General features: G+C 40.8%; 1 protein-coding gene across 3 annotated transcripts in view; it reads right to left on the bottom strand.

Annotated features, from left to right (window-relative positions):
* gng12b (guanine nucleotide binding protein (G protein), gamma 12b) overlaps positions 1-12,580 on the bottom strand; it is a 63,147-nt gene that overhangs the window by 6,457 nt on the left and 44,110 nt on the right. For 2 of the 3 annotated variants that reach the window (XM_017479912.3, XM_017479913.3), the window contains one exon: positions 172-290. In XM_017479912.3, coding sequence (XP_017335401.1) covers positions 172-264 — 93 coding nt within the window. In that variant the 5' untranslated portion in view covers positions 265-290. Of the gene's footprint in view, positions 1-171; positions 291-2,889; positions 3,441-12,580 lie in introns of those variants that run through there. The other variant, XM_047158497.2, reaches the window with a different exon arrangement.

Below are 12,580 nucleotides of genomic sequence, written 5' to 3'. Positions count from 1 at the left end.
CATTTCTTTGTCAGTGGGCAAACGTACAAAATCAGCAGGGGATCAAATACTTTTTTCCCTCACTGTATATATATATAATATATATATATATATATATATATATATATATATATATATATATATATATATATATATATAAAATACCAGTGATTAGGATCTGTAGACATTTACCTTTATTCTCTCAATATTTGCCTCTATCCGTAGCTGCTGTACGATTCTTCTTGCCTGAGCAATGTTATTCGAGCTCTGCATCTTTGATGACATTTTTCTTGTTGCCGATCTTCACAGACCTGCAAATACAAATAAAAATTCACAGTTCAAATGTGATGCATGCATTTCGAAATCAAAACATCAGTAAAACACTGTTAGTTAAAACTAGGCTGACTGCTTCTTTGCACAAAACAGGAAATACGACATTCTCTCTAATGCCTGATACACACAAATGGTAGCATGCTCTTCACAGAGGCTGGGGCCCCCTGTTTCCCCAGCAGTGGGTGGGGGGCTGTGCAGTGCTGTCATAGTGTATGGGCCTCACGAGAGTCTCTCTATACAGTGTGTGTGTGTGTGTGTGTGTGTGTGTGTGTCTGTGTGTGTGTGTGAGAGAGAGAGAGAGAGAGAGAGGGTAAGAGAGACAAAGAAAAATCTGGACCAAGCTGGGTGGGTCTGAACACAGCTGTTGCCTTGTGATTTCTTGTAAACTTCAATCACATACAAACCTGCCAACTCACCTTACACACACACACACACACACACACACACACACACACACACACACACACACACACACGTGTGTTAAAGCTGTTACAAGTTGCTCGGATAACTCAGATAGAGCTTCAGCTGCACCACAAAAACCAGTAAACCGACAGCTTCCTGAAATATATCAGGTGCTACCAACTTTACGGGCACCTTGTTTGATGCAGACCTATCAAACTTTATAAAAAATTGTGAACACTCCACCTGTACTCGGGTACACACCAAACAACTGAACCTTGGGGGTTTTGGTCACGTAACCCTTGGGTCAGTATACATATTTTCGACGTTGAAGTTTTGTACGTGTTATGGATGCTCTCACTATCCAATCTGCACCTCGTGCATAGAAACGATGCAAATGTCCACACATGAATTTTGCGTTACACATGTAGAACAATGCACGTGCATGTTTCCCTTCAAATGGCATTTTATGGACTATTTAATCATCTCAATGAACAACAGAAATGGGTCTAATATGTCTCCATAAGTAGAAACGTCAGAAATTGTGATTGAACCTAAATGATGGGAATTTGCATTTTACTAATGGCTCTAAAACAGTCCAAAATGTGGAAGGACAAGCAGTAATATTGGAACAACTATATTGTCTCTTCTTTAATAATATATATTTTTTTAAAGTACCTGCGAGACCTGGGAGGAAAAAACAATAAGAAGCTGTGTATTGACCAAAGCACTGTTGTAGACTTTCAAACAATCTAGTTATGTAAACAGTCTAAGTGAAAGTTTAATGTGGATATGGAGAGCCAGAGAATGAGAAGGATCATACAATTCTTTCCTGCTGAACAAAAACGAGTACTACCCTCAGTATTATACTTACTATTATTTTATATACTATTATAGTGTTGCACTAGTACCAGATGTTCAGACAAGCCACCGAGTGCCCAACACACTGTTTATCCCACTTCCTGAGAAACCGGGTGCTCTTATCAGACATTCAGAAGAAGAGCACACAAAGCCCTCTTCTCTGACTATCTCTCCCTCTGTCTCTCTCTGTCTCTAGACTTGTATTTCTGCAAAGTGGAACGCCCTGAAACGAACAGAAAGCTCAGCGAGCAGGAGGGCAGAGATAAAACTGAATCGGGGGGGTTGGGGGCGCTCATAAATCATCCTGTCTGATTGATCTGACTCTGTACCAACCATCAAGAGGGGTTAAGAAGCCCCAAAGTAATCTACACACAAAACCACACAATATGGTGTGTTCTGAGTGTGCGGTGTGAAATGTACAGCGTACTACTGCAAAGTAAATGAGAAAAACAAATACAAAGGGAACACATTAAACTTCCTGCAAAAGGTTAAACAGCGTGACAGTTACACTGGAAGCACACAGCAGGAATTTAAACACAAGACGTCAGCGCAGGGGGCTTGATTTCCTGCAACCGTTCTTCTTCAACATTCAGTCCGGAGGTGGAAAATGACATGCAATGAAAGATTATGACAGCCATTAACTCTGATTAACTGGAGTGCAGGCAATGCCAGCAGTACACGACATCCTTGAGAGATGACATAAAAGCTGTTAGGGGAAAATAAGGGCTTATATTTGCCTGCCAAATATGAGCGGTAAATGTTTAGTGTATGGCATAACCAGCTGAGAGGACACTGAGCGTTGATTCAGTATCACCTGACTGGGCTGAACAGACTGACAAAGCCAGTGATGGTGCAACAGTCAGTGAAGTCTTTCGTGGTCATGAAAAGAAGCAAATGGGTGAATCTAACAATTCATCATAATGCATTTATATAGCTGGCACAGAGGTTGACAGTAGAGATCAGTAATGAATGCACTGTAAATAAAATACTGAATTTGATTTAATCCTGCAACCTCAGTAAGTTCATGTTACATTTTTTTGTGAAAGCTACTTGCAATCTGCAAAGAACTGTAGTCTGTAGCAATTGGTTATAGTGGAATTGGGATGAGAAATGTATGACCCATCATTTCAGTCAGAGGCTGAAGCACTGGAGCCCCTATTTAAGTGTCTACCGGTGATACCATGCAAACTTTACATATACAGAATTGTTACAAGCTCAACCCCCACCCTGGGAATTTAAGCACTAGCGTAATCACTCATTGGGTTCTCAAGCCGCTGAAATGTCCAACATGCTCATCAATAATCGAAAGCAACTTACAAGTGAGGTGGAAGCCAATATAAGCATAGATGTAAGCACTTGAAAGTTCTTGCTCATGAACACAGCGGCGGCTCGGTGGCAGTCCTGGGATTTGAACTCACAATCTTCAAGTCGCTGCCTAAAGAACTGCTTGCACTAATACAAAGGTGCTTATGATGAATAAAATCATTACACCAAACACTTATGCACATTTAGCCAAAAAATACATAAAAATAGTGAAAGAGTGAAATTGAAATCCAACTTTTTGACAACACATATATTCAGGAACTTGCAAGAGTCAACGTTCAGTTTTGCGGTCATTCTGATCGCCTCATGCAATCGTCGTCTGTTTGCAGATGCTGGTGTGAGAATGATAGCCACACATCTTAAAACAGCAATGGCAGACAGAAGGAAACCCACTCACACACTCGTTCACCCCTAAAGACCACTCCATGAGATCAATCCTTCTCCACTTCCTCTCTCTGCAGCCAATTGGATGCTCACATGTGACAACATGAGTAACCAGCAGGGCTCAGATAGCCACATCCGTTTCATTAACCCACTCACTCGCCCCTCTCCCTCACTCCCCACTCTCCCTCCCTACAGGAAGCTCCTTCCCTTTCTTCTCCCAGCCTGGACAGTATTAAATGATTAAAAGTTGTGCAAAAAAAAATACAGGGGGGAAACAGGATGAAGGGGGAGTTAGTAAGAGCAGGAAGCTTACCACACGAGAGCCAAGGCGTGAGCTGAGCACAAGCAGTTAGCTGAGCAAATACAGCACTCAGAGGATTTAGTCTTTCACATATGCAGTGCTTCATCCATTTGAATCAAACCCTGGTGTGTTTATTGTATTGATGCTGTTTGTCTAGACAGGTAAAAACACATACAAATGTTCTGAGATACTATGTGATGTGAGAAGGTCTCATTCCACTTCCAAGCGCGCCGTAGTGTGATTGCAATTGCAGTGAGAATGCAGTTTGGTCCTGAATAAACCTGCCGGAAGTGAACTAAATGGGTATTACGGGTTTTAGGCACCATTTTTAATGAATTACGAACCATTATCATATCTTCACATTTTCTGAAGGATATGCACTCACTTTTATACTAGAGAAACAAACAGAATCCAAATCATCTTTACATAAATGAAAGTGAAGAAATTTGCTTGGAGATCTGATCTTGCATATCCTGTTTCTCAAAAAACTTTATAAACTTTTCTACTTAAATTTATTATACACCATACATAAATAAAATAAGATAAAATAAGAAGTGTTTTTTTTTTTGTTTGTTTTTTTATTAGGATCAAGCAAAAACACTAGATTTTGTATTTCCCATGTTGAGCCACACCCTGAGATGTTTGCACGCATGTGTATCTTAGCACTTTGGACAGCCGGTCTGGCAGCGAATGCATGGTCCAGTGAAGTCACTTAAGCTCCTTCAGAGGTAGAGAGGCCCTGCTGAGTACGCTACAGTGGCTCAGGACTGTCCGCAATATCGTCATATTCTGTATCCTGCCAGCTATTTACCTACTGAGAACAAATACTTCAACTGTGTGATAACTGTACAACCCAATATCATGGTTTTAGTGCATCTCATTATAGCTTCTCATTTTCAAAGAAGATGTCAGTAAATGCAAATGCTATACAACACTGCTACAGTAACTGTAAGAAGTTGTTTAACACCTGCATTCAATCTTAGCTACATTGTAGAAATTCCGCTAAAGAAATCTTGCACCTTTTTTTTCACTCATGCCATCTGGACCAAAATAGCGTCTACATTTTTGTTTGCATTCACAGCTTTTTGCTGATGCCCTTATCAAGAGCCACTTACATAAGTGACAAAAGTGCTCATGTTAATAACACCATAATGATATAACTAAGTCCAAATCAAATTTCCTAAGCATGGTACACCAACAAACGGTCACACCCCTAATTAAGAGCTTTAGAGAGCCTGGAATCACACTTGTCAGGGTCAAATAAACCATGCTGCATGCTTCTTTTTTCATGCCTGCTCCTGACACAGAGTCTTTCGTGAACTGGGATGCCAAAGAGTTCTGATAAACTGGAAGACAGAGAAGCCAATCTTTCATCTCTTCCTGCAGGTAGTTCTTTGAAGGTGTTCAGACTGCAAGAACAGGACACACAGCAAGACAAGTAGAGATTTCTAGGGAATGAGTCAGACTAAAGATTTCTCCGTAGCTTACAAAAAAGCCGGAGGAAGAAAGGAACATACAAGACCACCTCAGGGCAGAAAGCAGGGCTGGGCTGAGCAGAGATCCACATGTAAAGGCAACCAAACATCATTAGGCCACCCTAACAGGCTTCAGTGCCCTACATCTGCCCATTTCTCTGACTCTGCATGGTTGGCCCTGAAGTTTCATTCCAGGAATAACATCTTAATGCAGGAAAAGCCACACAGGGACCACCATGCATGTAGACGCACCTGGAGAAGACCTTCAGCTGCAAACTCTTAAAAAGTCACTCATCACTATAGTAGATAGTAAGCACTGCTGCTTCGTCTGTTCATAATTCAGCACTATTGTGCAACAGTGTTTGTACAGACATACAGGAAGACTGCAAACCACACTACGCCATTCATGATGACACTGTGTGCATTCATAAGCAGTGCCAGGAAGCAACGGGTTTAATAAGACACGGAGTGCTTATGTATACAGCTGGCTTTCCACAGCTTGCTTGAGTAAGGGTTGGACATACAGAGGTCAGTGTGTTGCGTCTCACCTGAGGATCTCACAGCTTATCAGTGCACTCAGCACTCAGCTAAGCAACATAATGCACATTTTGCAAGCAGAGATATCCCATTAATATGTCAAAGGTGCAAACTACAGCTTGAATTTGAAGTTGCCATTTAACTATTCTGCTGTGTTCTTAGCACTCACACCAATCTCTTTAGATTTTATAGGAAAACAATTTTTGCTATAAAATATACTAAAACATGTACTCTAACTTCTCTAATATATTTTTCATTTCTTCAATTGAATTATGAACACTGGAGCAGTGTTGTTGCCTCTGAGCTCCAGGGTCTCCGGTTTGATCAAAAGCTTGGGTTCATGTCTCTGTGGTGTTTCACAAGTTCTCCCCATGTTCACTTGGGTTTCCGCCAAAGGTCCAAAAATCATACAGGTATGCAGACTGGCTACTCTGAATTGTCTCTAGGTGTGAATGAATGTGTGAATCTGTGTGTGCATGGTGTCCTGCGATGGACTGGCATCCCATCCAGGGTGAATCCTCCTGCTCGGCACCCAGTGTTCCCTCAACCCTGACCAGGATAAAGCAGTTACTGAAGATGAATGAATGAATAAATGAATTGTGAGCAATATAAACAATATTGGTGACAATTGAGCCAATATTTTTCATGTTTGAGGATCATCCTGACTGCAGCTGTACATGCGCAACTGGAAATGAAAAGTGTTACTCTCAGTGTAGTATGACCCCGAACATCATGTTTGTATAGTTCTACGGTCTGTGTGCACTTTAGTACTGTTCCACTGTTCAGCTTGACCTGAACAGAAAAGCCTACTAGATGGGAAACTGACGTGCAGGTGCTGGTTGCTCCTTTACTTGTTATTATACAACCCCAATTCCAAAAAAGTTGGGACGCTGTGTAAAATGTAAATAAAAACAGAATGCAATGATCTGCAAATCTCATAAACCCATATGTTATTCATGACATAGAAACAACATAGAAAACATAGAAACTGAGGAAATGTACCATTTCCTTTTGTTGCCCCCATCCCAATTGTTTTTGAGACGTGTTCAAAATTACCTTATATTTTCCTTAAAATGGTACATTTTCTCAGTTTAAACATTTGATATGTTTTCTATGTTCTACTGTGAATAACATGTAGGGTTTATGTGATTTGCAAATCATTGCATTCTGTTTTTATTTACATTTTACTCAGCGTCCCAACTTTTCTGGAATTGAGGTTGTATTTGCCTGTATGTCCTAGTCCTTTGCCTTCTCAGAACTGTTTTATTATCTCTGATTCACACTAACAAGTTGCTCAGCAGGAGTCTGACAAGGGCTGCAGGCTGGGTACTAAAACTGCACATTGTGCTATGAATACACAATAGCACTGTTCAAGATGAACGGTGCACAGGGAGGACAATGGGAACTGTGCTATCAGCATGGTGACACACTCCAGCATGTTAGGCAAGAGATAGAGCGGCACGAGACAGCAGAGCCAGTGACGGACAAGAACGGAATGAGCTAAGGGCACCCCTATGAGCGTTAATCACACACAGTCTGATCTTATCAGACAGACAGAGTGTACAGAGTTGAGGCCAAGGAGGCGAGAGGGAGGAGATGAGGTAGCCTCTATCACCCAGGAACAGGGAAAAGGGAGGGGGTGGATAGTGAAGAACCAGAGGAGAGGGGAAAAAAAGAGAAAATATTGTTATTGTGACTATTATATTGCTGTTACTGTCAAAATGACAATCATTATTTTACTACACATTTTGGAGTTGTTATCTAGTTAATGTTCACTAGGCCTATGTTGATAATCACTACACAATAAACTGAGATATTCACCATGCATGGAATTGGCACTCGATCTGAATAATGATTTTTATCAATGTAGTAACTTCTCTAAATACAATGGGATAATATCATAATCTGTGAGGAAAGGTTATTAAATTATTGTTATAATAATGTAAAAAGAATTATATTGGTACATGCATTGTAGTCTCTACAATTCAACACTATATTTACACTTACATTTATATTTGGCAGGCGCCCTTATCCAGAGTGACTTACATTTATCTAATTTATACAACTGAGCATTTGAGGGTTAAGGGCCTTGCTCAAGGGCCAAGCAGTGGCAGCCTGGAAGTGCTGGAATTTGAACTTCTGATCGGTAGTCCAACATCATAACCACTGAGCTACCACTGCCCACTACAACTAGCTTCTGCACTATAATGCTCCACCTCTTCAACCCTTCAGAATTTAACAAGCACTGAGCTGTAGATGATTATTTTACTATATATTTTGCATATCTATTGTGTAGACTACTACTAGGAAACCTGCACCAACTGACTAATTATCAAGGCCATCATGAGTTGAAGTTGGTATATGGAAAGCTGGAAAACTTCGAACTCAAAAGGCAGTGGGTTCCCAGAACTGGCATTGAAAACCTCTGCCCTGGTTAATGTCCTGCACTATAAAAGCCTTGCTGATACAATATATTCAAACACAATGTTGCTATTGTGAAGACTTTAAAGTACTGTCACTCCCCATGCTTGCCATTCAGAAGGACACTGCCTGTTTAGGTAGCATTTCTTTTGGGCAGAGTCTGTGCTCCTTTAATAATGTCTCAGCCCTTTCAAAATGCAGATTAATCTACCGAGGCCAAACTTTTCATATTGACACATTTCATATCTCGGAACAAATTCAGGTATTTTCCTGCATATGTACAGTCACAATGTAATGCTTTGACAAGAATGCATTCAACAAAGTTGTGCTTCTAAGGTCATCCTTAACTGAGCTGATGGACAAAAGAGCCAGAAACAGACAGAAAGCACTCCTCAAATTATCATGCAAATCTAAAACTGCCGAATGCCAACGTCATTACTAATTCATAAGATACGAATACATCATATGCTGCTTAGATAATCACTTGAAATAATAATGAAAAGAAAAGCAGCAGATCAGGTGCAGGAGGCTGCTTTATTTACTGAGTCACAGCCTGATCGTCTCTCTCACGCTACCGATTAGTGGGAGGCATAGACAGCATGGGAGACAGGGCAGACATAAATGCATGGCTTCATGTGTTACTATCTGGGAGGAGAGAAAAGACAAAGAGGTCACACACAGGGTGGTGCACCCTTCTTTCTCCCTGCACTGGGTCCTTGCTTGTGTGCAGAGACACCCTACTGCCCCAACAATAAACACCCCACCTCCACGTCAGCCCTCCCCAAAACCTGTGTCCTCGCTGCCCCCTGTATTACTGATTAGCATGAGTAAGCAGTGTAATGACAGCTGAAGTCTGTTTGATCTCCTCAGGGTCGGCGTTAAAAAGCCAGACATCAGAACTCTGTGCACATGTCTATGAAGGTTTTCAGTCGTGCAGGTTATTTTGAAGCTGAGTGGTTTTGTATGGACAAAAGCGATCGCTACTGATCTGCACATTCTTCCAAATGGTCTGTGCATAATATGTCCCCCCCCCCCCCCGCCATCCCCTCTTAGGCAGGTGATTGAGATCAGAGAGTTTAACTCTACGTTTGAAGTGCACTTGCTTTTCCTGCTGCCACGGCACATCTGCACAGCAGCAGAGGAGTCCAAGAATAAAGAGGGCAGTGCAGTGGCAGCAAATGATTGGAGGGCAATTATTGGGGTTGGGGGTGGGGGGGCTACTTTCAGGAAAAAACATGGCAGGACAGGAAGCCAAACAACATGAGAGTCAGAACAGCCCGTCTGTCTGTGGCCTGCTAAGGAACGACCAGATGAGACATCAATGAGACAACACGCCATCTGTTTCTATTAATACCTCCTGTCGGGCACACACAAAGAGAGAAAGAGAGAGAGATTGAGGTAGAAAGAGAGAGCCATGCAAACCTGTTGCACAAAGTCTATTTGCTTTGAAGCTGGAGGGTGATAAAAAAAAAAGATCTTGCATGCAAAGCTGATGATGGCCATTATGTGCTTCTGCAACAAGTTGGGGCTAAGTAGTGCACAAAATAACACCTCCAAGTTCAGGATTTTCAGTTTCACTTACACTGCTTGTTTAGTGCTTAAACCATATATATTCGATAAGACAAATTACCTGCAGGTATAACAGGTAGGGCTTGGCAAATATGACAAACAAGGCAAAAACATATCACAATATGCTTTCTTTGACATAAATTGCAGAATACATATTGTGTAAGGTTAAAATATCTCCAAGCCTCATGATATTGCCATATTCACACAACCACCCCTCCTTTAATGGAAAAGTTGGGAACATGATAATTTTGCAAAGATTGGCTTCAATCGCTCTGATTTTTCCGATGGGCACATAACATTAGCTCCACACGTGATCATCTCTAAAGGCAGTCTAAAAAAAAACACCCTCTCTGCTCTTCTCTTTAATCCAGACTGACATCCCCTCTGCTGACAGACCAAAGAGAGCCGTTCTTAAATCAACCCTCTTCCTAAGAGCCGCCAAGTCTTTGTTCACTTTCCTGTCTTGTTAGTTATTGCTGTGTCCTTGTAAAGATGAAAAAGATGAAAGCACTGAGTCACACAGTGGCGGTTAAAAACTGCGTGTCTTCATTGTGAACGAACGGCTTGGAGCCTTTGTGTTGAGCAGGTATGGGACAAAATGTGCACAAAGGTAGTCTTTGTTCAGCTGTTTGCGAGGTGCTTTATCATAACACGAAGGCAGATAGGGGCTCTGTGTGTGCCGAGGGGTTGATGAAGCTCCCGACTTTAGCTGCATGCTGAGACGAATATTTCTCCCAGGTGGAGAACCAAATCTGAGTGTTTCACAGCACACAGGTCGACATTCAATCACACCAAGTGCCTACCAAATTTCATATTAATAACCTTTAAACTAATTCTGCACTTCTATCATCCTAAATCTTGGAAGTTATTGTAATACAGCCCCCATTTGCATAACCATTTTCAACATTTGAAATTTCCTCTATGTGCTGTATTTGAGTTGTGTTTGTTGGCTGCCATGTTGTCCATCCCTATAGGACCACATGGAGCATGATGCTGCTAACACCAGTAGTTGAACGAGAGCAGCCATACAAAATGCACTATGCATATCTACCTATCTATCTATCGCTCTCTCTCTCTCTCTCTCTCTCTCTATATATATATATATATATATATATATATATATATATATATACACACACACACACACACACACACACACACACATTATCTATACATTATCAAAGTGGCAATCTTTAGCACTTAGAAATAATAGCTATGCTATAGCCAAATCATGCACAACAGCAGGAAAACAGCATGTGGTATAACAAAGAGTTTTCATTAAAATGCTTGGCAGTTAGTGGCTGTTATGTGATAGGGAAGAGCTTGCTAATGTGTGGGAATTGACAAATGACCAAAACTTTAACCAGTTTCATACCTTGGTGGACAAACACCAATATTTCACATCACAAAAGATTTAGCTTAAAGCTAATTTGATACTCTTTATGCAATAGAACAAAAATTGGACTTAGGAGGAGCTTAGACAAGTATATGATAATATCATTGTTGTGACACGTTTGGTCTTGATATGCTTTTCCACAGGCACCATCTGTACAATTTTGACCAAATAGTAGACAAAAACAACTAATAGTCTCACATGGTAACAAGTAGCTCATAAGAACTTATATAAATCTAATTTCCTCACTGCCAGAGAGAACTGGCGAAGAGGAGACATTGCGTTACTGACTGCTACTCTTTATGCAATGGAACAAAAATGGAACTTAAAATGCTAGCACTTGGGATTCACTACATGATGTTCTGCATGTTTCCTGAATGTTTCCTTTGACCTTGGCTACAAATATTCAGTTATGTGCATTACTAATGTCTACTCTAATCCTCATCAACATGCATGTCAATGGCACTAAAAAAAACGCCCAATGGGGTTGTGCCAAGCTGAATCCGTTGAGCTAAACAATGTAAATGTAAGAGCCTCCCAACAAGTGCATGGTGCTTCTCGTAAACCACATGACCTACAGGCACCGAAAGTATCTGCACACAGAGGCATTCCTACAGCTGGTTTATCCTGCTGGTTTATCCCAACAGAATGTTCTCACTGGTTGTGAAAAAGCACTTCACTGCCATCAAAATGGAAAGTATTTACTCCCACTAAACACCTATCTGCTTCATTCCTCAGCTGGTTCTGCAACATCAGACAAGCAGTGATGTAACTATGAAGTTAGCAGTGTATATGGCAGGAAAAATGTTGTCATGGGTGTGACACTGTATTGAACAAAACCACAGTAGGATGGTGAAGGAGCTTGGACGTTGGAGTATATGATGATGTCTTTATTGTGACACATTTGGTCTTGATATTCTTATCTGCAGGTGTCATCTCTACTTATAGTACTGTTTGGCCCAATCATGGACAAAAACAAACAGTAGTCTCATACTGTAACAAGTAGCTGATAAAACATTGACAGAAACCTAATTTCCTCTCTGTCAGAATGAACTTGACAAGAGGAGACTGCGTTACTGACTGACGCTGTTGTTGAAAAGTGCATGTGCAGGAGTGACTAGGTTGTATGCGCATATTGAGGCGTGGATGACCTTAAGGGTTTTTTTCTTGCATAAATATTGCACAGTATTGACACTATAAGCAAGTCTTTTTTGCACAGTATTGACACTACAAGTGCTAGTGTCTCCATTTCATAACTCAAGTAACTTCTTATTATTTTATTGTTTGTATGCATTTTTTGAAGCACAGCTGACTCAAGTAGGGATGCAACTGGGGCTTGGTAGTAAAATTAAGCTACTAGTTTGCTTACATTTTGGGAAATAGAACCCACAAAATGAAAAGAAATATCACTTACAAGCAAAAAGAATAAATGTGTGAGCAGGATTAAAAAGCATAACTGAAATTATGAATTTGAGTTATATACAGTGTCCTCCACTAATATTGGCACCCTTGGTAAATATTATGACCCACTGTTATGAATGACTAAGGGAATTTGGCCTGTGTGTTACCTCATATTTATACCTCTGTGAAACAGGAAGTCATGGT

The sequence above is a fragment of the Ictalurus punctatus genome, chromosome 11 (assembly GCF_001660625.3).
Source record: "Ictalurus punctatus breed USDA103 chromosome 11, Coco_2.0, whole genome shotgun sequence".
Classification (NCBI taxonomy): domain Eukaryota; kingdom Metazoa; phylum Chordata; class Actinopteri; order Siluriformes; family Ictaluridae; genus Ictalurus; species Ictalurus punctatus.
This window is presented reverse-complemented; position numbering and strand designations above follow the sequence as displayed.